Genomic DNA, 24,144 nt, shown 5'->3' with positions numbered 1-24,144 from the left:
GTATTATTAGGCTTGTTTGAGATTAGCAAAATCTGCGCAGAACCGATCACCGGTGATCACCGGGAGATGCATGCCGGTTAGAAATGTGTCAGAGTGCGGTACGCCTTGCTCTGATGTCATGCTGACGTATGTAAAAAAAAAAAACTCACGACGGCGGACGTGTCGGGTTCTGCAGTTTCTCTCCACCAAGTGTGCTGATCAAAAGCACAATGGGAAACGACTTGCTGACGACATAGCTTAATGCTCATTGGTTTAAACAACCGTGATGTATTGTTCTCTTTTAAAATGTTTGATTTTAAAACTCTGATTTCATGTTTTATGTGTATAAATTATGAGCGAATATTCCCAAACTTTCTGACAGTGTGATCTCTATATGGGTAATGTGATGTCATTTAAAAAAAAAATATATTAACATATGTCTGTATTAAAATAAAAATGATTGATAAACACGTATTTGGAATGGAATTAAATAACAAGTACTTGGGTGTCTTGTTCATTATATTTATTTTCATATAAAAGCAACAGAACGTCGCGGTTACGTATGTAACCCTGAGTTGGGAAAGGAGATGTTACGACAGTGATTGACAAAATTGGGGGTTTCGCTTAGAAGTCAATCTAAGCCTATCACCTTCAAGTTTCACAAAACGAGCTAATGGCATGGGAGATGCCATGGGTCTGCGGAATTTGCATGGCGCAACTCCGCCCCACAGCGTGGGTATAAAGGAGGAGCCCTGACAATCTCACATTGTGTTTCCTCGCTGAGGAGCCGAGACTGAACTCTAGGCCGTTTCAGCGGTACAGCGGTTGTGGCAGAGGGACGTAACGTCTCCGTTCCCTACTCAGGGAACGAGGGTTACATACGTAACCGAGACGTTCCCTTTCGGTCACTACGAATTACGTCAGTGACTGACGAAATTGGGGGTCCCAGTATAATCACACCTCATCCAGTGCCCTGCGCAAGACTGAGCTCCCTGTCATGGGACTAGCACGGACGAAGGGCTAGGCTTAACGCAAGAATACCAAGGTACACTGGGTAACATATACCAGGAGGAATATGTAAGAAAATCCAGTCCGCAGGGTGGAATGTTTCAACCTCAAGAGAGAGGGCAAGACACAAGCTCGGTGGAGACTTACTGTGGAAATACACATGTGAGAGTCACCCAACAGGGGAACCATGCACATGGAATACCTAGCCAATCACGTGGGCTGACCAACCGGGCATGCACTCTCGTGACGGTATCATCAGTGTAGGAGGAACTCAAGGTCTTAGGAAGAAGAACTTTAGTCCATGGAGTGGAATGGCACAGCAAGCAATGACACCGAGCGGGTCTTATTCCCGGCCACTGGGGCGAGTACCTGGGAGGACACTGGCTCAACTCAGAGAATATAGAATAATGCGAATGTGTCTGCCAGTGAGGCACCATGCGCTAGAGCCCCAGAGGAAGCCTGGTGGAGTGTGCCTTCACACCAAGGGGGCATGGTCGGCCCTGCGTCTGGCAAGCCAAGACACTATCCAGTGAGACAACCTTTGCTTGGAAAGAGCCTTTCCCTTCAGCTTCCCACCATAACAGACAAAGAGCTGGTCTGAGGTCCTGAAACACTGCATTCTGTCTACGTAAGCACGGAGGGCGCGTACTGGACAGAGCAGTGCCAAGGCTGGGTCTGCCTCCTCCGTGAGCAGAGCTCGCAGGTTCACCACCTGATCTCTGAAAGGAGTGGTGGGAACCTTGGGCACGTATCCAGGCTGGGGTCTCAGGTTCACGTGAGAGTTAGCTGGCCCGAATTCCAAACCTGGTCTCGAGAGTGAGTAGGATCAGCCAGTCGTGGAGATAGTTCAGGATGCGAACCCCGTGTTGCCGACTTGGCACAAGGGCTGCCTCGATGACTTACGTGACGTCGTGAGGGCACAGGGCTAACCCAGTGGGAGAACCGCGTACTGATATGCATGCCCCTCGAAAGCAAACCGTAGAAACAGTCTGTGTCGAGGAAGAATGGAGACATGAAAGTAGGTCTCCTTCAGGTCGATCTCTGCAAACCAATCCAACGGACAAACGCATTCGAAAATGCGTTTCACTGTCAACATCTTGAACAGAAGCCTGTGAAGGAATTGGTTCAAGACGCGCAGGTCCAGGACTGGTCGTAACCCACTGCTTTTCTTGGGTTCAATGAAGTATGGGCTGTAGAAGCCGGACTTCATCTTGGCTGGAGGGAAGGCCTCGATCACACCCTTCACCAGTAAGGTGGCGACCTCCGCACGCATGACAGGGGCATAGCCACCTAACATGGTATAGCGGACTTCCCTGGAAGCGGGGAGGAGACCGTGAGAACTGAATCGCACAGCCGAACCTGGTCGTTCGCACAAGCCAGCGGAGCAGGCTGGGAAGCCAAGCTCTCAAGAAATGAACCAGCAGGGTCAAGGAACTACAGGCGTACACACGATGGGGCAGCGAAGCGGAACGACCGGCCCAGACATGGGTATGCATATCGTCCCGGAGTGGGGGCGTGGTCAAGTTCTGGACGGCTGGCCGTAGGTGCAGAAGGGCCTCAGTCTGCTTCTGGGTGGACAAAAACTGTTGGGCGCAGTCCTCAACCACACCGCCGAAGAACCCAGCCTTTGGGGTGCTGAGAAAACAAGTTCTCAGTCTCCTGCACATCAAACTGGTTGAGCCCTAATGGCGTTCCTGGACCACACATGTGGACATCACCTGTCCCAGGGATCACGCAGTGACCTACATTGCCCGTAGAGCGAGGTCGGACAGTGCGCAGCGGAACGACCGGCCCGGACATGGGAGGCACAGCGTTCCGGTGGTGTCCTGATGCACGCGTCTCGCCAAGGAACCAATCGTCCAGCCTACAGTGCTCGGGGGAGGGCGGCGCCACTCCAACCGATGCTTTAAGCTGCGCCCAGGAAAGCATGGCCATCAGCTCTGGATCTGACTCAGCTAACGCTGGCACTCCCGAGGGAGGCAACGCAGTCGGATGCTCATTTCCAGAGGAATCAAGCCTGCCTTGTGATGCTGTGAGTGACATGACATCATCTGCCGGAGCCCCGATTGAAAACACTGGGTCCCCGAGAGAAACCAGGCTCACACGGAAGCTCCACGGCTTGCCCTGGCCACCAGCCAAAGTATCCCCTCTCGAGGAAGAGATAGATTGGGGTGTGGCAGAGGAGACTCTACCCACACGGAGATCATTGAGTCTCGATCTAAACATCACGATGGTCATGTTCCCGCAATGAAAACATGACTCATCCACCAGCGCTGCCGAGCGTGATTAAGCCCAACACGCCAAACAGTGCTCGTGACCGTTAGGCAGATGGATCATGCGCCCACATCCAGAAAACACACAGGCGAGCCGTCTTGAAAAAGACGTGCCACGTGCAGCTCTTTTAGAGAGAGGATAAAGCTCAGCAGAGTGCTGACGCACCCAGGGACAAGCACACACACTATCGGCAGATCACTGCACGGATCAGCAGCAGGCAATGTGATCTTGCTGGAAAGCGCCGTTGCACCAACACACTGGAGAGCCGCTCGTCTCGTAGGGTGAAGATAACTCAGAATGGCTTGTGGGAGTGAAGAAAACTCTTGGCTCCGAAGCGAAAACATAATGTGAGATTGCCAACGCTCCTCCTTTATACCCACACGGTGGGGCGGAGTTGTGCCATGCAAATTCCACAGACCCATGGCATTTCCCATGCCATTTGCTCGTTTTATAGAACTCGAAGATGATAGGCTTCTAAGTGAAACCCCCAATTTCGTCAGTCACTGACGTAACTCGTAGTGACCGTACGAAGGGAACTTCAATGACATCCAGTTTAAATGCTTATTGGTCTTAGTCACATTTTAGATATTTTGTCTTTCATAGTTTTAGTCTAGTTTTAATTAACGAAAAGTCATTGCATTTTTTGTCAACTTTTAGTCATTACTTTTAGTCAAACTTCAGTTACCGACATAAATTTTGGTAACTATTTTATATTTATTAAAAAATATAATAGGCCAAATCAATTAAGCTTATGATAAATTAGAATCAAGATAACAGGCTGTATTGACAATTCTACATATCCCTTTTCCTTAGTTCAGTGGTTCTCCAATTTTTTAGAGTGCCTATTAAAACAAGTATCCCATTCATTTCTAGAAGTAGGCTAATAACTGCTTATGTTTTAGAGGTATTTGCTCAAGGTTGTTTTTATGGGTGTAGTTATCACGCACAGTTGAAAATCACTCACCTGGTTAAATTGGGGGTGTAGCCAAAATAAATCAATCTGTGAGGAAACACAATAACAGATCATGAGTGATAAAGTGAAGCAGATCATATATTTTCTCAATTGAATTATCAGATTTAATACACCGATACACATGAACCTGTCACAGTAGTTTGATGAGGTTTTACAGTGTTCTAACTGTTGCTGGTCTTCGTCAACAACGCGCTTTTGCACCACCTGCTGGTGAGGTAGACTAACAGCAGATGGAGAGTATGCTTGACAAACTACTGCTTTTCTTGCAGCTCCTGGATGTCAATGTTGAATTTACTGTCGAATTTGAACCACTTGAATTTGTGGAAGCGAATTTGCAGAGCGAAAAATAAAATGGACCGAAAATTGCCTGTTGAATATTATAGGTTGTATTTTTAAACAGTTTGAATATTTTGGAAGTGAATTATTGAGAATTTTTAATAATGAAAATGTGTTTGAAATGTTTTTAATTGAAATATTCACAGCTTAAATATTCAACCATGTTGAATTTCAGCCCATAAAAATGCAAGCCCTAAAAATACAATGCATTAAAATGCAAGCATGGTTAATGCAATGCCTATTTTTTCCCCAAGTAGTGCAATTCAACAGGCTTTTTTGTTTCAAAAACATTTGCCATTATTTTACTTCCATAGGCCCTGATCCTATTGCAACAGGTGCTGAAAGAGCTTCTATTAATCAATCACAGCAATCTTGAAATTATTTGGAAGTGAAAGAGAGAATGTGAAGTAGGCTAATTATTGTAAAAGTCACTTATTACGTTACTACTATCTTGTCAGTTATATCACGATTTTTTATATTTTATCACTTTGCATTTGTCCATTAGTTGATTAGAGTTACATTGAAATAAGTAATGATGACACCACAGCAGCTCCTGAAAATGAACTCCACAGTCTTTCTGCTGGGCATTTAGGAACAGATTTAACCCTTATAAACTTTTCTCAACAATAATGTGTGTTTGCTACAGTTAGATCAAGCCATTCATTCATAAAATCAAAATGATTATCTGGGTCAGTATATATAAAACTCATTTACAGCAATGTAAGTGTATTTGTGATTATTGTGATGGCTGTTTTATGTTCAATTCAGTGTCTTCACGGTTACTTTTCCTGTGTAGCCTACATGCATCTTTCTCTACCGTGAATGAGATTATAATGTTACAACCCCGATGCGGATGTACAGATTCAATGTTACATTTGAGGTTGACGTATATCTCTCTTAGTTGTTTAGTTGCCTAAACTTTATATTGCGGCGATGTGCTGCATGCAGTAGGCTACTAGGGTGAGGGTCTCCCTCAATACTTCAGGATTCCCCTGCTGGACATATAAAACGCTTAACTTAGCTTAATGGACTAATACAGTGATATAAAAGACCAAACTAGCAGGCAAGCAGATGGACTCAGAATATGAACTTAACGCGCAAAGTTTAATGCTGACTGAGCGTTTCCCAGTGATATACTGGCATAAAGTTGGCTTGACATTGGACATTCGCACATTTAGGGACCGTCTCTAAAGTTACATATGATATTGGTATACAATACCGTGGTATACACTGGTATACATATATACCGTGTTGTTGTTAGGTAACAAGTATAGGTCTCTGCAGGAGAGTAATAGAAGTTACCAGATCAGTGGGCGAGGCCATAAACACAGGGACGTTTTCGACCGCATTACCTGATTTGCCTAAGTCACAGATAGGGTAGGGTTTAGGTGTGGGGTCGGGTCGGGTGAAGGGCACCATTATCATTGCATGATTTATAAACACCCACCAGTACCAGTTTGAAAACACCCACAAATTTAGAAACACCCACTTTTGTTCCGCAGAGACCCCATACTCTTATGCTGAGTCCACACTGCACGATTTTCAAAGTAGTGAGGTCGCTGTTCTTTTCACACTGCCTATCTGGGGTAGCATCAGTCACTGCTGAGTTGACACTGCACGATGGATCGGCAACAGAGGTATAGGAGCCAAAACACTGTACATATTATTTGGGATATGGAATAACCTTATATTTGATTTATAAGGGTTATATTACTACATTAACAGCTTATTGCTAATAGTAGTCAAACATAACTTTATTAAAAGATTATTATTTCTCAGTTATGTTTCTTAGTAATGTTAAGGAGGTTTACAGAAAACTATCATTGATATAATTTGAATTATAAATGCTGTTTTTGAGATTTGGAAACAATGAAAACCATTTTCTGTTTAGCTCAGGGTTTAGGTTGAATTTAGGGCTACCGCCCCTTTAAGAGAATTGTGCTGGGTTTCCCGCAATACCGTTGAAGCGTCATAACTGACTTTGGACGCTCGGAGCCAGCTGTGAACAAATACCTGAGCGATATAGTTTTCTTACCGTAGCCTATGGACGTTACATTGTCTTAGAAATATCAGACAGCATTAGTTTTGGTTTAAGAAACATTTATTTTATTACTCCTGTAAGAAGATTTCACTGTGGGACCTAAATAAACGGTCATTTTTGTTATCCTTTGACATTGGAGTCCAGTGGAGCTTTTTTTTGCCCTGATACAACGTTCTACGGCACGAGTAATTAACTTATGCAAGGGATTGGACTGCTGGCCCTGACATAGTAAGAAAACTGTGCTCTAGGAGGAAAAAGGATTCAAGAATCACGAACTGCTGGAGCTCTGTAAGGAAGGAAAAGAAGCAGATTGGTGGGCAGTGAGAACTGAATAAAAGAGATTGTGGATGCTATTTGTGCCTTTTCTGTTGAGTGGAGACGTCAAAATTTAACATACTTGTTGATAATTAGCTAAGTTGGTGCAACTTTAGCTACTATTTGTAGCAAGTGCTGACAGCCTCTTGTGAGAGTTATAGAGAAACGTCTTCACCAGGCAAATAGGCAAATTTATTTTTTGGTTCTCACTGTAACTTAAATTCATCAAGATGAGCCAAGCAGACTATTCAACCCCACAACCTGAACCTACTGAAGCTAGACAGGTTAAAGTCACAGCCAAGGCTTATGAAGAAAAAGTCCGTCATGCCATTAATAAAAGGAAAAACAAGCTAGGTCAGCTAACCAGCAAAATGAATCAGATAACTCAGTCAATGGATGAAGGTGACGACAGTAACCTGCCAGCTGTAGAGAAAATGTTATCAGTAGAGTTCAATAAGCTGTTTGGAGAGTTTTGTGAACTAAATACATCAGTCAAAGTGTTACTGGATGAAACGTCAGAAATGAATGCAGATCAGGAAGGATGGTTTAAGCCGAAGGCCGATATGTTTTATAACTTTGCTACTAAGGCTGAGAAATGGATAAAAGAGGTGCATCAGCGCATAGCTGAGGCTAAAAAGACAAATGAGGAGATTTCTCCTGAAGATAGTGCATCAGTGGCTATTGCTTCGAGAAAGTTAAGGAAAGGGTCTAAAGCACCATCCTCAGTACATTCCAAAGCATCCTCTGCATCAGCGGCCCGTTTGAAGGCTGAATTAGAGAGAGCTGAGCTACAAGCTCGAGCTTTCACTCTAAAACAAAAGCAACTACTTGATGAACAGGAAGCTAAGATAAAAGCTGAGAGAGAGGAGTTGCAAATGCAGATCGCGCTTGCCGCCTCCGATGCTAAGTGCAGAGTACTAGAGGAGTTTGAAGGTATCAGAGCCTGGTCTAGAGTTAGCCAGCAAGATGGTATGAACTCTTACATAGAGAAAGCAAAGCACACGGTACCACAAGCTCCTAGGCAAGCTACGACCACTCCCCAAGCAGAAGTCAGAATAGAACCTGCTCGCAGAGGTAGCCATGGAGCCCCTACTAGGGATGTGAGGACGGAACAGGAGACTTTGCTACAAGAATCTTCGCCATTATCCATTATTGACTTCCTAATGAAACAACAGAACCTCGCTACCCTGCCACCTCAGAAGATTCCAATATTCAAGGGGGACCCTATGGAATATAGGCTATTCATCAGGGCCTTTGAACATGGAGTAGAGGATAAGACGGATAGTGACAGGGACCGGCTGTACTACATGGAGCAGTACACGGACGGGCAGCCGAGAGAGCTTATACGAAGTTGTTTTCACATGGAACCGCAAACTGGCTATCGTGAAGCCCAGAGGCTCTTAAAGGAGCACTTTGGTAATGGATATAAGATTTCAATGGCGTACATCGACAAAGCACTGGCCTGGCCGACAATCAAGTCAGATGACGGAGAAGCACTTCACTCCTTTGGCCTTTACCTCACAGGATGCCTCAACGCAATGTCGGATGTAGAGTACATGCAAGAGCTTGACAGTGTGTCCAATATGAGAGCTATCGCTGCCAAGCTTCCATACAAGCAGAGGGAGAGGTGGAGAAGCAAAGCATGTGCTCTCCTAGAGAAGGAGCAACGCAGCGCTAAGTTCAGGGACCTTGTCGGCTTTGTGATTCAGCAAGCGGAAGAAGCCCTCCACCCACTCTTCGGCGACATTACGGATGGAAACAAGAGCCATGTAAGGGCTCACAAGACTGAGAAATCAGCCAGAACGAGTGGTGCTCAGAGAAGCTTCACTACTGCAGCCACAGCAGTCAAGAATCCGGCAGAGACAAAATTAAAGCCCAAGGGAGAATCATTGTGTGCTTTCTCGAACCCTTGTCTCTTCTGCCAAGGAGAACAGCACACCTTGGAACACTGCAAAAGGATGAAAAGGTCTCTTCACAAGAAGAAGATCGACTTTCTTAAGAGTAAAGGACTATGCTTCAGTTGCCTGAAACAAGGACACATGAGCAAGGCCTGCGATGAGAAGATGGCCTGCCAGGTGTGCCAGCTTACTCACCCGACAGTTCTCCATAAGAAGAATAAGGATGCTACTGATGAAGCAAGGCAGAAGGAGCCATTGACTGACACGTCCAAAAACACAAAGCACAAGGTGGAACGAGCAGATGGAGAATCCAGTTCAGTAGTAAGTGGATGCATCAATGCAGAGATGAGGACCTGCAAAGCTACTGGGGCCGGCAATGTTAATAGTGTTCTGGCGATCGTTCCAGTACATGTCAAGGCCAAGAAAGGTAATAAGATTGTGACTACTTATGCGTTCCTCGACCCAGGCAGCAATGTCACCTTCTGCACAGAGAAGTTAATGGCCTCACTCAATGTCACAGGGAGGAAAACAAGTATTCTGCTGAAGACCATGGGAGGCGAGCGGCTGGTGAGCAGCCAAGTGGTGTCTGGTCTGGAAGTCAGCGGCATGGATGGCAACAGCTTCCTGGAGCTGCCCAACATCTATTCTCAGAGAGTGATCCCGGCACGTGAACAGAACATCCCTCTGCAGGAGGAAGTAGACAAATGGCCTCATCTCAGTCAAGTGAAGATCCCAAAGATTCAGGCAGAGGTAGATCTTCTCATCGGGACTGACGTACCCAAGGCCATGGAGCCGTGGCAGGTGGTACCCAGCGTGGAAGATGGGCCATACGCGGTAAAAACACGACTGGGCTGGATTGTCAATGGTCCTCTCCGTGGAGTCAACAGCCATGACACGACTAGTGGACTCATACAGGTCACTTCCAATCGCATATCAGTGGCTACGCTAGATGAGCTGTGGAACCATCAACAGTTCAAGATTGACTTTCCAGAGTGTCAAAACGACCGTGTAGAGATGTCAAGGGAAGACATCCAGTTTCTGGAAATGGTCTCGCAGTCAGCAAAACTTATAGAGGGTCACTACAGCATCGGTTTACCACTGAGGAACACAGTTTTCAAGATGCCGAACAACAGGAAAGTAGCTGAACAGCGAGCTCTCAACTTAAAGAAGAAGTTCACAAAGAATCCTCAGTTCCATGCTGAATACTCTGCATTTGTGGAAGACTGGATCGTGAAGGATTACGCTGTCAAGGTTCCCAATGAAGAGATCAGCCGTAGCAATGGAAAGGTGTGGTACTTGCCACACCATGGCGTATATCATGCTAAAAAGCTGAAGATCCGAGTGGTGTTCGATTGTGGGGCGTCCTTCCAAGGCACCACATTGAATGATCAGCTCCTACAGGGCCCGGATATGACGAGTACTCTGCTTGGTGTCATCACAAGGTTTCGGCAAGAGGTGGTGGCTGTCATGGCAGATGTGGAAGCCATGTTCCACCAGGTACGGGTGCCGTCTGAAGATGCTGACCTTCTGCGGTTTCTCTGGTGGCCCTCTGGTGACATCAGACAAGACATCGCAGAGTACCGAATGAGGGTGCACATATTCGGTGCCACCTCATCTCCGAGTTGTGCCACGTTTGCCCTACAGAAGTGTGCACACGACAGCAGAGGTCAGTACAATGCTGCAAGTGTTGACACAGTACTACGCAACTTTTATGTTGATGACTGCCTCAAGTCTGTCTGCTCAGAAGAGGAAGCAGTATCTATGTACAGCGACTTGAGGGCCATCCTTCATTCAGGAGGATTCCGCCTTACGAAGTGGGTGAGCAACAGCAGAGCCGTGCTGTCTGCAATCCCTGTGGAGGAGAGAGCTGAAGAACTAAGAGACCTCAATCTTGACTTGGATATGCTACCTGTCGAACGAGCATTGGGGGTCCGATGGTGTATTGAGAGCGACAACTTCAAATTTAAGATCATCATCCAAGAGAGGCCACCCACAAGAAGAGGCATTCTCTCCGTAGTTGGCTCTATCTACGACCCAAAGTACTCTGGCACGGCCCGCATCCAGTAGCTCTTGAAGAAATGAAAGTACCAGTGGTACTTCGCATATGCAGGGTCCTAGTTCCTGGCTGAGCACCAGCTGGAGAACACAGACCTCTTAAGGGCATAGAGGCGTCTCGTGGATGGGGCTCTAGCCTCACAAATAGTGTTTAGGACTCTGGCTGGAAGGTCCGTAAGCTCCCGTCGAGGGGCCACACATGGAGGGCCCATAGTTTGGGACGGGGGTGCCAAATCGTCCTGTTTGCCTGGGAAAGGAGGTCTTTCCACAGGGTTATCTGCCATGGGGCTGCTGTGAGCAGCTGAATCAACTCGGGGAACCAAGGTTGGGTCCGCCAGAGAGGGACCACTAGAAGGACTACATGTCTGCCTTCCCTGATCCTTTTGATGACCTGAGGGAGGAGCGCGACTGGGGGAAAAGCATAAAGAATGTGGCTAGGCCATTCATGGGCCAGCGTATCCCTCCCATAAGAGGAGACTTCTGGCTAGCCTGTACAGAGGTCTCGTCCTGAGCCCCCCTGGCGGTTTATATAGGACACTACTCTCGTGTTGTCCGATCGGACTAGGACATGGTGACCTGCCAGTTGTAGGAAGGTTTGGAGGGCCAGCAAAACCACCAACATTTCTAGGCAGTTGATATGCAGCCGTTTCTCCGTGCTCGTCTAAGAGCCAGGGATGGCTTTCCATGCCTCGGCCCAGCTGGCTATGGGTTGGATCATTTCGGGGGACGGTGCACTGCATTTGCGCAGGGTACGGACACCTGTGTGGTGTGGAAGAGGAAAAGTGCTCTTTTCTCGAGTATTTTAGTTTTTTATTTTGTTCGCTTTAACAGCAGTCAATTGCACGGGGGCGTGAACTTGAACGGGCCCACAGCTTGCAATTGCAACATCTGCTCCAACAGCCGGAACTGAACAGGGCTGCGTTTCCCAAAAGCATCGTAAGCCTAAGAAGATCGTAAAAACAATTGTATGAAGACAGAGTTATGTGGTCACCTGCAGGACAACCGGCAGATTACACCTATATTCGAACAGGGCTGCGTTTCCCAAAAGCATCGTAAGCCTAAGAAGATCGTAAAAACAATTGTATGAAGACAGAGTTATGTGGTCACCTGCAGGACAACCGGCAGATTACACCTATATTCAAGTGTAATGTGAAGGTGTTGATTGTACTTTAAGTTTATTATTTAACTTTTTAAGGTCTGCCAGCACAGCGTTTTTTCGCTGTTTGCCAGCACAGCGTTTTTTTCAGTTGGGACGCTTCGTTGCTATGATACAGAATATCCGCGCCACAGTTTACTTGTAACTGATTTCGCAGATAATTTGTTCCATACTAAAAATGTCGACAATGTAGGATACTTGCTCTGTCCCTTGCTTTGGATGAAGGGATGGCTGAACCACATAGAAAGAGAGGACGGACACGCCGGTCTATGTGGGTTCATGAGATTTTGAGAGTGAGAAAACAAATTGGCAAGTACCATCGTTTGGTCCAAGAACTAAAGTTGGACGGTAGCCGGTGTTCCAAATTAGCTCTAAAAAAATATGTTATTGTAACTTGTGTATAATTGATTATGAATATTTGGATCAGTTAACAGAATTAACTTACTGTAGTAAAATTTATATTACAATCAATTACAACTCTACCCACACGGAGATCATTGTGTCTCGATCTAAACATCACGATGGTCATGTTCCCGCAATGAAAACATGACTCATCCACCAGCGCTGCCGAGCGTGATTAAGCCCAACACGCCAAACAGTGCTCGTGACCGTTAGGCAGATGGATCATGCGCCCACATCCAGAAAACACACAGGCGAGCCATCTTGAAAAAGATCAGCAGCAGGCACAGTGATCTTGCTGGAAAGCGCCGTTGCACCAACACACTGGAGAGCCGCTCATCTCGTAGGGTGAAGATAACTCAGAATGGCTTGTGGGAGTGAAGAAAACTCTTGGCTCCGAAGCGAAAACATAATGTGAGATTGCCAACGCTCCTCCTTTATACCCACACGGTGGGGCGGAGTTGTGCCATGCAAATTCCACAGACCCATGGCATTTCCCATGCCATTGGCTCGTTTTATAGAACTCGAAGATGATAGGCTTCTTAGTGAAACCCCCAATTTCGTCAGTCACTGACGTAACTCGTAGTGACCGTACGAAGGGAACTTCAATGACATCCAGTTTAAATGCTTATTGGTCTTAGTCACATTTTAGATATTTTGTCTTTCATAGTTTTAGTCTAGTTTTAATTAACGAAAAGTCATTGCATTTTTTGTCAACTTTTAGTCATTACTTTTAGTCAAACTTCAGTTACCGACATAAATTTTGGTAACTATTTTATATTTATTAAAAAATATAATAGGCCAAATCAAATAAGCTTATGAGAAATTAGAATCAAGATAACAGGCTGTATTGACATTGCACTCTTTAGTAGTAGCACTTGTGCAATTCTACATATCCCTTTTCCTTAGTTCAGTGGTTCTCCAATTTTTTAGAGTGCCTATTAAAACAAGTATCCCATTCATTTCTAGAAGTAGGCCAATAACTGCTTATGTTTTAGAGGTATTTGCTCAAGTTTGTTTTTATGGGTGTAGTTATCACACACAGTTGAAAAACACTCACCTGGTTGAATTGGGGGTGTAGCCAAAATAAATCAATCTGTGAGGAAACACAATAACAGTGTTAAAGTGAAGCAGTTCACAGGACAAAAGGTGAGTTTCTTGTAACAGCACGATATATGTTTTAAATTGCTTAGACATGACCCGTTTTAACTTGGAAAGTTTACTTAGCCCCCTAACATTCCAAGAAATAAATGTTATCTGAGATTCACTTGACATTTTTTACAACAGTACATTTCCATAACTCTATGATCATACCCACAATGTATAATAAAAAATTAAATAAATAAATAAAAACCTTAGGGTGGAAAACAAGCTTTGAATGCAATGAACTACGCACTTGAACAGAACAACCCGGCGTTCACCCCTTCCCACCACACAGCAAAGATTCTTCAACAGGCTCGTCTGGTCCTACAACTAGGAACACATCCTTGGCCAGCAAAAACAACATTAGACCTCAGCCTATCCACAAACTAGCCTGATCCTTCCAGACTCTCGTACATTTCGTACAGTCTGGCCACTCTCAATTGACAAGCGTTAACTTCATTGAAGGCGGGTACTCTGTTGAAGTTTAAAACTATTGGATCTGCCCAGAGCCACTCTGGATCTGCCATAACCAATCGCTAACGTTTGGTCGTGACGTATGTCTACGACTCAAACTAGAGCACCTCAACGTCATCGTTCTCAGCCACTCCCTCTGTTCGCTGATTGGACCGCCAAAAAATTGGCCACAGAAAACCCTAGAATATACCACAAACCCAGACGGAGAACTGAAGGAAAATGAAAATTGAGCAGAAGTACGTAGGAGGGTGGAGCCAGGCTATCCACAAACAGCCTTTAAACATAGTGAATAGATGATTATCTCCCCTCAAATATTCGTTGAACTGCTTCAGTCTCAGATCGAGTTACATTTAAATATGTTGTCTTAATTTTAACAGGCTGATAAGACAAATGTCAGTATACATATCTGAGTTAAACCAATAGAGAATTTCCTTGGTTATGATATCAGCATTGAGAAATAAAACTGCATAACGTTTCAGTCAAATGCTAGAATCTCTTCGTTGCTCTCCCGGCGCTTCTCCGAATTCCTGTATGGATTTCTGTAAATCTCCTGTCGTCTCTCAAGTCCTCCACTCTCCCTTATACAGCAAGCTCAGTTCGGCTGGATACACAAATCTGTATGAAATTTTCAGTGTCTGGAGACGCTTCTTCACATCATCGAATTCCTTTCGTTGTTTCCTCACCGCTACTGAGAAGTCTGGGAAAAACACTCATACTCATACTTCACTGTTCCCATCTCCCTGGGAGCTTGAATCACTCTCTGTCGGTCGCGGAAGTTGTGGAATTTCATAATCAGGATTCGCGGAAACTGCTGCGGCTTTGTCAGTAGTTTCCTCAGTTTTATCCGGAATTTTCTTTGTGGTTCTTCGATTTGCCATGACGAATCAACACTCTTTGTGATCGCGGTTAAACTCGGGTAATACTCAGTCAGCTAAGTGTCTTTAAAAGTTTTATAAACCTTAGAAATCTGGCTGTTTGTGGTAGGAGCATTGAGTCGTATGTCTATCTAGCTCGCCGCCATGTTGGATCCCCCAAAGAAGGCTTTCTGAGTATTCTGTGAAGTCTGAAGATCGTCGCAGAAGGAGATTAAATCTGAATCATATTGCGAAATGAGCTGCTTTTATAGGTTTATAGATTCCCCACCCCTTCTGGCGGGCTCTGTGCTTCAATCGGCGGGCTGTACACTGATTGGTTTGCGCAGTTACGCCGCAGTTACGCCACTTATCAGTGTCTTGTACAGGGTGTGTCTCACATACACACAAAAAACAGCAACAGTACTTTCTCAGGAAACTCTTTAGTTGATTTAGTACTTTTTATTTTATTTGGTAGCATATTCTGATCAAGCACACTAGACAAGACATGTAAAATAAAACACGTCACACAGCATTCATTTTACCACCTAACTCTGAATTTACTATCAGACACTCAATATATATTTTTACAGTTGTTTATGTGAAGTGTATTTCATGAATCTTTTATTATTATTATTATTATTATTTTTATATTTAATTGTACAGTGTGAAGAATTTTGTGCTTTTATATTCAGTTTTCAGTAATTCACATAACCAACTGAAATCGAGTCCCAAATGAAAACTACTCCTTAAATCATAAACAGTTTCACTACTTATGAGCTTTATTTTATTAATATAAGTTCCAAAAAACAAAAATAACCAGGGTTCCCACACCTTGGTTAACTTCAAATTCAAGGACCTTTCAAGGACTTTCCAGGTCCAATACCCTCAAATTCAAGGACTTAATGTGGGGAGACATTTCAAGTGAGAGCAAGGTTACATCCTCTTTTTTACAGTCTATGGTTACATTGTGTTACCTTGTAAGATACATTGTTACAGTTCCCTTTCGAGGGAACTTGAACTGTGTCGATTACAACACTTTAGGGAACGCCCTTAGCGTAACGCATCTGAAGTATAAATGAAACTAATCCAATCCTGAGCAAATTGTACTTTTTGTGATTCACAACCTGAGACTATCTTACATCTTTTTTGGCATTGTGATCATACAAGAAAACTTTGGCAAGACATTTGCTAGTCCATTGTAAATTATATATATAAAGACTTTGAGCTTTATTTCAAGGATGTTTTATTTGGGTTTTTCATTTTTGAGAAGCAATATGAGAATATATTTTTTCTTTGCAACTTAATTATCTTGCTTGCAAAATATTTTATCCACAAGTGTAAAACTATGAAAGTAACCCCCAATTTTTCTCACTTTCAAGAAGATGTTAAGATTTATATCAAATCCTTATCTACCTCTTGTAACAAAAAGGCTACTAAAACTTTGAATTTATGCTAATTTTTTGGCGTTTTTGTATATTTTTTTTATTTTATTATTATTATTATTATTTTATTATAATGTGATGTAATATTTATAATAAAATAGTATAATAATAATAATAAATAAATAAATAAATAAATAAATAAATAAATAAATAAATAAAAATAATAATAATCCAATCCTGATTGGTGCTGCGTCATTACGTAACATGTGACGGCATACACGGAAGCTACAAAGGGCACACAGCAGAGTTAGATTTTTGCTCTTCAGCAAGCGCTCTGTGTTAAAATGTCTGTCCTATTTGGTGTTGTTTGTCCCATAAGAATTGTCCCAAATAAAGGTCTGCATTGCAATATAGAACCTAGTGGCTCGGATCTTTCCAAGGCAGCGCGTAGATTACGGGTCTACTCTGCATTAAAGATTCTGTGGCTGGGATCTCGCGTTGCCGAGGCAGCGCGTAGATTTAAGGTCTGCATTGCAATACAGAATCTATAGTGGCTCGGATCTTGCGTTTGCTGAGGCAGTGCGTAGATTACGGGTCTACTCTGCATTAAAGATTCTGTGGCTGGGATCTCTTGTTGCCGAGGCAGCGCGTAGATTATGAGTCTCCTCTTCAATAAAGATTCTGTGTGGGTGCGAGGCGAGGCATGCACAGTCAGCTCCTGAGGGTGTGCTGTCGGATGTTCCAGCCTCGCACCTGTTGACTTTCTTCTTGAGGGATGAAAGCCAAATATATTGTAACGGCTCGAATCTCGTGTTTGCAGAGGCAGCGTGTAGATTACGTGACCGTATAAATAAATATTAAAACAGTATTATCTAGTAGAATGCATGCTGCAGTGTCTGCCCCACAGGCTTGCGGCCAGGCAGCACTTGCGTCCGCACATTGTGAAGAATGCTGTACACAGAGTGTGTGATGATGACATTTCCTTTGCAAACGTCGTTGCTGGGTCAACGCAGCAGAACAGGAAACCACCAGCCCTGCATGAGATGACGGAAGCTGAAATGCTCGAGCTTGTGCGGAAGATCAGTAGCCTGGCAAGCCAGACGTACATCAAGATGTTTAGTCTGGCAACTCACCATAGACACGGTCAATCTGATGGGCGGGATAAACGGCTGTCTTTCAAATTCCCTCTGCACACAATAGGACAGCGCTTCAACCAACCAGAGCGTTTTCCCAACAGCGGAGCTTAATTGATAGATTCAACTTTTAAATCTGGCCGACAAAACTACGAACACATCTTCCTTTTTTTAAGAATGACTTAAGTGCCGTTCTTTGTTCTTTTCTCAAAGAAAAACTTAACTCCAACTCCTCCAGAGTTGCGGCCAAAGCCGATTCGAAAGACCGTTGTTCTCCATCCGCAGCAGCCATTCTTTGTTTTCAGTGGCAGGGAGCCGTCGCAACTCTGTCGTCATATGTTAAGCCCGCCCCCGCCTACTCTATACACGACGTGATTGGCCTGACCCAATTTAGGTTTTTGCAGCAAAAAGGTCTATTGAGAGTTGCTAGACCCACCCTGGCTGCAAAATAATTTTGCTGCCGCTAGGGTGCGTCTAGATTTCTAGGCTAGAAGATCAGTATCAGTGACTGCTAAATGTTATGCCATTAGATTTGCTTTTTAGAGCTATGCTGCATGGTGTTTAGAAAACTATTTTTAAAGGCAGAACCTGAGTTCAAAGGAACTCAAGACTATAAGACGCAAACAAAGGAAGATTTATTGCTCTTCCTTGCAACCAACAACCTGGTACGCCAGCTTTACCAGGCGCAAGAAGCAAGCTATCTTTAGCTATTTTTTACATCTGTTAGTTAGTACTCATCTATAATCTGTAACAAGTATCCTTATCATTTGATTATTTTAATAAAGTTTGTTCAACATTTTTTATAATCATCTGTCTGGACCTTGGATTTTTTGAGTACCGTCTTCTTCTGCCTGGGACAGGAAATCTTTTGTGAAGGAGACGCACACGTGGGGTGAGCATTCTTTCTGTTGAAAGTATTATTACCATGTGTGTTGATTTGATCATATAGCCTAGCCAAAGAGGCAGCATGTAACAGAGTGATTGTTATATTGCGAAAAAGGTTTAAGGAGTACCTCAAAAGACAGACTTATAATACTTGTGATATATCTATTATTTTTATAGTAGAATATTAACTTGTATAGACTGATCGTCTAACTCCTTAAGGTCACGACTAAAGGATAGGCTCTTTAGTTACCGCGAGATTATTTCTATAAACTCTGAGGAGGATTTGGGAATAATTGGGAACGGTATTAATCGTGAATCATTAAAACATCGAGAATTGTTTCGACCAAACCCTGCCGGAGAGCCGCTTCAGGGGATCGAGAACGAATCTCGAATAATACCCGAAATCAGTCTTGAGAGGCTGGTTCCCTTAGTAGAATATTTCAAAGCATTGCAAGACCTGCCAAATATTTCTCCGTGGGTCCTGCGCACAATAAATAGGGTTACAGGCTGCAGTTCGATTCCACCCACCAAAATTCAATGGGTTGGTGTGGACTGCAGTCGACCCAGTGCAGGCTCGGGTATTGGAACAGGAAGTAAACTCCCTGCTGGTAAAGGAGGCTATAGAGCGTGTTCCTCCGCCGGAGAGGGAGTCTGAGTTCTACAGCCGCTACTTCAAAGTTCCCAAGAAGGTTGGAGGGTTGCGCCAATTTTAGAGCTAAGGCATTTGAATCTGTCTCTGAGGAGATTCAGGTTCAAGATGCTCATTATTTCCATCATCGTGAGTAAGATCAAATCTGAGGATTGGTTTGTCACAATAGACGCATACTTCCACATATCCATCCTTCCATCTCACAGGAAGTTCCTGAGGTTCCCTTCGGGGGTGAAGCGTTCCAATATTGGGTTCTTCCGTTCGGCCTAGCTCTCTCCCCTCGCACGTTTACCAAATGTATGGATGGAGCTCTAGCTCCGTTGAGGCTTCAGGGTATCAGGGTGCTAAATTATATAGACGACTGGCTTATTATGGCCCAGTCACAAGAGCTGGCAGTTCGGCATCGAGATGTCGTCCTTGGCCACATCCAGAGCCTGGGGTTTCAGAGATTTCAGAGAGTGTTAGAGCTCATGGCAGCAGCGTCCAACGTCATTCCATTCGTATGTCATTCCATACAGGCCCTGCAGTGGTGGTTAAAAACCAAGGGGTTTTCCCCGAGGGGGAACCCTTTCCGCATGATCAGGGATAATCCCTATCTATGTCGGAAAAAAGCTTGGTTTCTGTCCCAAGGCCCCGTGCTGGGAGCGTCATGTCGCCAGAAAGCCACTTCGACAGACGCCTCCCTCACGGGCTGGGGCGCGGTCATGGATGGCAGGGCTCTGAGGAGCTTCCTCCCAGACCTCAGGGGTCACCACGCAGACAATGTGTCGGTGATCTCCTACTTGATTCATCAGGGGGTTCTGAGATTGCGCCCTCTATCCAGATCGGCACATCAGATCCTCCCGTGGTCCCAGGGGAAACTGTTATCTCTCAGAGCAATGAATGTCCCAGGGGACCAGAATCAGAGAGCAGACATCCTGTTGAGGCAGGGGCTGAGGCCCGGGAAATGGAGTCTTCACACCGAGGTGGTGAAGTCGATATGCGAGAGGTTCGGCCCAGTGGAAGTGGATTTGTTCGCTGTCCACTGTGGTTTTCTCTCATCCCTCCAGCCCCATTGGGTTTGGATGCCATGGTACAGACATGGCCGAGGCTACGCCTGTACGCTTTGCCCCTGATTGCTCTGATCCCGATGGTGTTCTGGAGAGGGTCCGTCGAGACAGGATCAGCTTACTTCTAGGTGCCCTGTACTGGCCGGCCCCCTCTGAGGAGGGACCTGCTTCCACAGGCCGGTGGCTCAATATTCACCCTTGACCAGACCTGTGGAAACTTTGGGCCTGGCCCCAGAGGGGGCTCAGTACCTAGAGGCTGGCCTGTCGGCTGGAGTGGTTGAGACCACACTCAGTTTCAGAGCTCCTTCCACGAGGAGATTGTACAGCCTAAAGTGGAATGTGTTTCGAGTTGGTGTAGAGAGCGTGAGTTGGACCCAGTTAACTACTCGGTTGGCTTCAGTGCTGGAGCTCCTCCAATATCGCCTCTCGGCTGGTCTTATCCCCGTCCACACTCAAGGTGTACGTGGCTGCCATTGCGGCTTTCCATGCTCCTCTGGGTGATGGGCCCCTGGGGAGACATCAGCTGTTTGTACGTTTCCTCCGTGGGGCTCGGAGGATGAGACCTGCGGCTCATACCAGAGTTCCCACATGGGACCTGGCAAAATAAAGAGCTGGTCGAGGCCCCATTCAAACCTCTGGAGTCAGCTGAGGCCAAGAACCTTCCATCAAAGTAGCTTTTTTATTAGCCATTACTTCTCTGAGGAGAGTAGGAGACTCTCAGGCACTCTTTATATCTCATGGGTGCCTGGAGTTTGCTCCAGGTGACATTAAGGCTATCTTGCATCCCAGGCCAAGCTATGTGCCTAAAGTGCCATCTAATGTGGCACGGCCTATGGTTCTGCAGGCTTTTCATCCTCCACCTCACATGACGGCGGATGAAGAAAGACTTAATTTGCTCTGCCCTGTCGGAACTCTCAAGATTTATGTCCAGAGGTCTTCTTTATGGCGGAAGTCAAACCAGTTGCTGGTGTGCTTCGACTACCCAAGAAGGGGCTTCCCGCATCCAAACAGGCCATCAGTAACTGGGTCATTCAGACTATCTCTATGGCCTATCAGGTGCGCAGCTTGCCTTCACCTTTGGCCGTGAGGGCTCATTCAACCAGAGGCATGGCGTCCTCTAGAGCCCTCCTTTCAGGGGCCCCGATCCAAGAAGTGTGCGATGCAGCAGGATGGGCTACCCCTCATACTTTCATCAGATTCTATAGCCTGGACATTCCTTCTACGCCAGGCACTCTAGTGCTCTCGTCCTAAGTGTGCCTGTGCACAGCTTCACACTGGGACAGGCAGGGCTCGTTGTGGCATAGTGGGTATCGTTCCCCAAAGTGTCGTAGTCTACGCAGTTTGAGTTCCCTCGAAAGGGAACATCTCGGGTTACGACTGTAATACTTGTTCCCTGAGAAGGGAACGAGACACTGCGTCCCTCTGCCACGCCTTCCTCTGCCTGGGAGCAACTTGCTTCACAGCAGAAGCTAACTCTGTTGTGTGTCGGCGTCCCTTTGTAGCTTCCGTGTATGCCGTCACATGTTACGTCATTATGAAATAAAAATTTTATGTCATGAAGAAATTAATATTTTTCTTACACAAACTCATCGCTTTCCTTCAGAAGGCCTTTATTAACCTCCCGGAGCCGTGTGGAGTTCTTTTATAATGGGTGGATGAACTTTTTTGAGCTTCAATCTTTTTTGCAATCCACTGCCATTTATAAAGCTCGGAAGCGTCAGGGTGTTTATTAATATAACTCTGATTGTATTCGTATGAAAGAAGAAAGCCATATTAGTGTTGTCAAAAGTGCCGACTTCTGTACCAAGTCGGAACTGAAATTTTAAAAATGTGACGCTTTGAGCACTGTTGAGCGGAATCATAAACACCTCTGATTGGCCATTGTGTTCACAAGCTCATCAGATATGTCTGTGATTGGCTACAATACACAGGCAACATAAACAACATAAAGACAGTATTTTAAATATTTGATCTAACACAGTGGTTCTCAAACTTTTTACACCAAGTACCAATTCAGAAAATATTTGGTTCTCCAAGTACCACCATAATGACCAACATTAAGTAGTAATTAAGTAGTAGACCTAAAATGGCCTAAAATGGTAACACACACACAACACACACACTCAGTTTCGCTTTTTGAGGGGAATTTCCATATAGGCGTAATGATTTTAATACTGTACAAACTGCATATTCTACCCTCTTACACTAACCCTACCCCTAAACCTACCCATCACACAAAACTTTCTGCATTTTTTTTAGGTTAGCCCCATACATATTATTCTCTTTCAAAAAGCCATATGGATATGAATACATTCGCAATTTCCATTCATGCTGAATTTTACACAAGAAGACTCGAAGCCATGCTACTCAACATAAAATCACAAAAAGAGATATTAGGCAGAGCAACCAGTCACCACTCTTTACACTATGGAGAAAAAAAACAAAACAAACAAGCAAATGAAACCGAATGGTAACTGCAGCTTTCAATCCCTAACATTCTCTCTAACATCTTAATTTCGTTTAAGAAAAAAACAAAACATGCTTAAGACACAGAAAAATAGACCATTAAGTTGATTTAAAAAAAAAAAATTGTATGATTATTTTAATGATAAATATTTATTTTAAAGGGAAATATGTAATGATAATTTAGGGTGTTTTCACATCTGTAGTTCGGTTCATTTGGTCCGGACCAAGGGCAAAAAAGTATACATTGTAGCATTTTTCAGCCTTTTTGTTTCCTTTTCACACCACACTGATTGCTCTGGTCCGAATCAGTTGACGAGTTGGTAAAAAGAACCAAAATGCAGTCTGTGGATTTTAAGCAGCCCAATAGCATGTAAACAATATTGTGATTCTGGGTAGATAAAAAAAAAAAAAAAAAAAAAAAAAAACCTGTAATACTGGGTCTGCAGATTTCAACCAGGACTTGACCTTTGTGTACATGCAGTATGTCAAAAAGTTAATACAGTTATGGCCAGATGGTCCTTTTTGTGTATATCAACAAAGCAAAGTATAATAGTTTGTAATTATTTTAAATATTTTTATGTATTTTAAAATATGAAAACTGATAATTTCCACAGTTTAGTCCACAAAGACTGCTGTTAATTAGACTGTGTAATTAAGCTACCATGTGAACAGGTTTTTTTGTTTTGTTTTATCAGTCCAAATTAAAATGACACTTAAACTCCTAAATAGTTTAATTACTGATATGTTGTAGTTTATTCATTTAAGATCCAAACACTAAAGGTAACAGTAAGCCAGCTACAAATACAAAGTAGTAACTACGTACCCAGTTATTGCGAGGCCAGCCAACACGAGGAGAAATGCATTAACATTTTGAAGGGGTTTCATTATTCCTGTAGGCTATTAGGTTTTGTGTCCTTGTTAATTCGAAGAACTGAACGTCCAACAGATAAAGCAAGCAAGAGAGTGATCATTAAAGAGGCGTGATGCTGGGTTACAAAGTGATGACGGGTTGTTTGTTTTTTTACACTTTTACACAACAGATTAACAGTTGATAACAATCCTGTTGAACAGGTTTAAAACACAAGCCCAAGTTTTACACTGATGTAAAAAGATAGTGACATGATACCTCACGTTGTCAAAATGTTTTAATCTTTTAATTATCAAATGAAAACCATAAAAAAACTATCAAAACACCATGTATGTTTTTAAATGTTTGATTATCTTTTTATTAGTGCTGTCAATCAATTAAAATAATTAAGTAATTAATTACACATTATTTCAGTGATTAATCGCGATTAATCACACCTAACATTAATGTTTTTAATATATATTTTATATTGTAATAATTTCACATTTAATCTCCAAATTAATGTAGAAACAACATAAAGACAGTATTTTAAATATTTGATCTAACACAGTCGTTCTCAAACTTTTTACACCAAGTACCACCTCAGAAAATATTTGGTTCTGTCGTTATCAGCATAGTTCAAGGAGTCTGTGTTTCCCGAATCCATAGTTCTTCTAACGAACATTTGCAAACAGCATCGCAAAGTTGTGTGGCTGGAATGACTGCCCTTGACCTGTGGTTAGAACCAGTTTCTTGTAGAACCAGTTTCTTGTTTGCATGCATGGCATGGCATGGCATGGCATGGCATGTGGACTCATATCATGAATA

At 43.9% G+C, this 24,144-nt stretch overlaps 1 protein-coding gene across 1 annotated transcript in view; it reads right to left on the bottom strand.

The window, feature by feature from the left end:
• Positions 1-23,417, bottom strand: part of LOC311287955 (globoside alpha-1,3-N-acetylgalactosaminyltransferase 1-like) — a 59,281-nt gene extending 35,864 nt beyond the window's left edge. The window contains exons 1-3 of the mRNA XM_084405082.1: positions 23,293-23,417; positions 13,495-13,530; positions 4,226-4,261 (exon numbers count right to left, since the gene is read on the bottom strand). Coding sequence (XP_084261208.1) covers positions 4,226-4,261; positions 13,495-13,530; positions 23,293-23,354 — 134 coding nt within the window. The 5' untranslated portion in view covers positions 23,355-23,417. The remainder of the gene's footprint in view (positions 1-4,225; positions 4,262-13,494; positions 13,531-23,292) is intronic.
• Between the last annotated feature and the right edge of the window lie 727 nt (positions 23,418-24,144).

Source organism: Rutilus rutilus (genome assembly GCF_951802725.1).
Source record: "Rutilus rutilus genome assembly, chromosome: 3".
In the NCBI taxonomy this organism is placed as follows: Eukaryota; Metazoa; Chordata; class Actinopteri; order Cypriniformes; family Leuciscidae; genus Rutilus; species Rutilus rutilus.
This window is presented reverse-complemented; position numbering and strand designations above follow the sequence as displayed.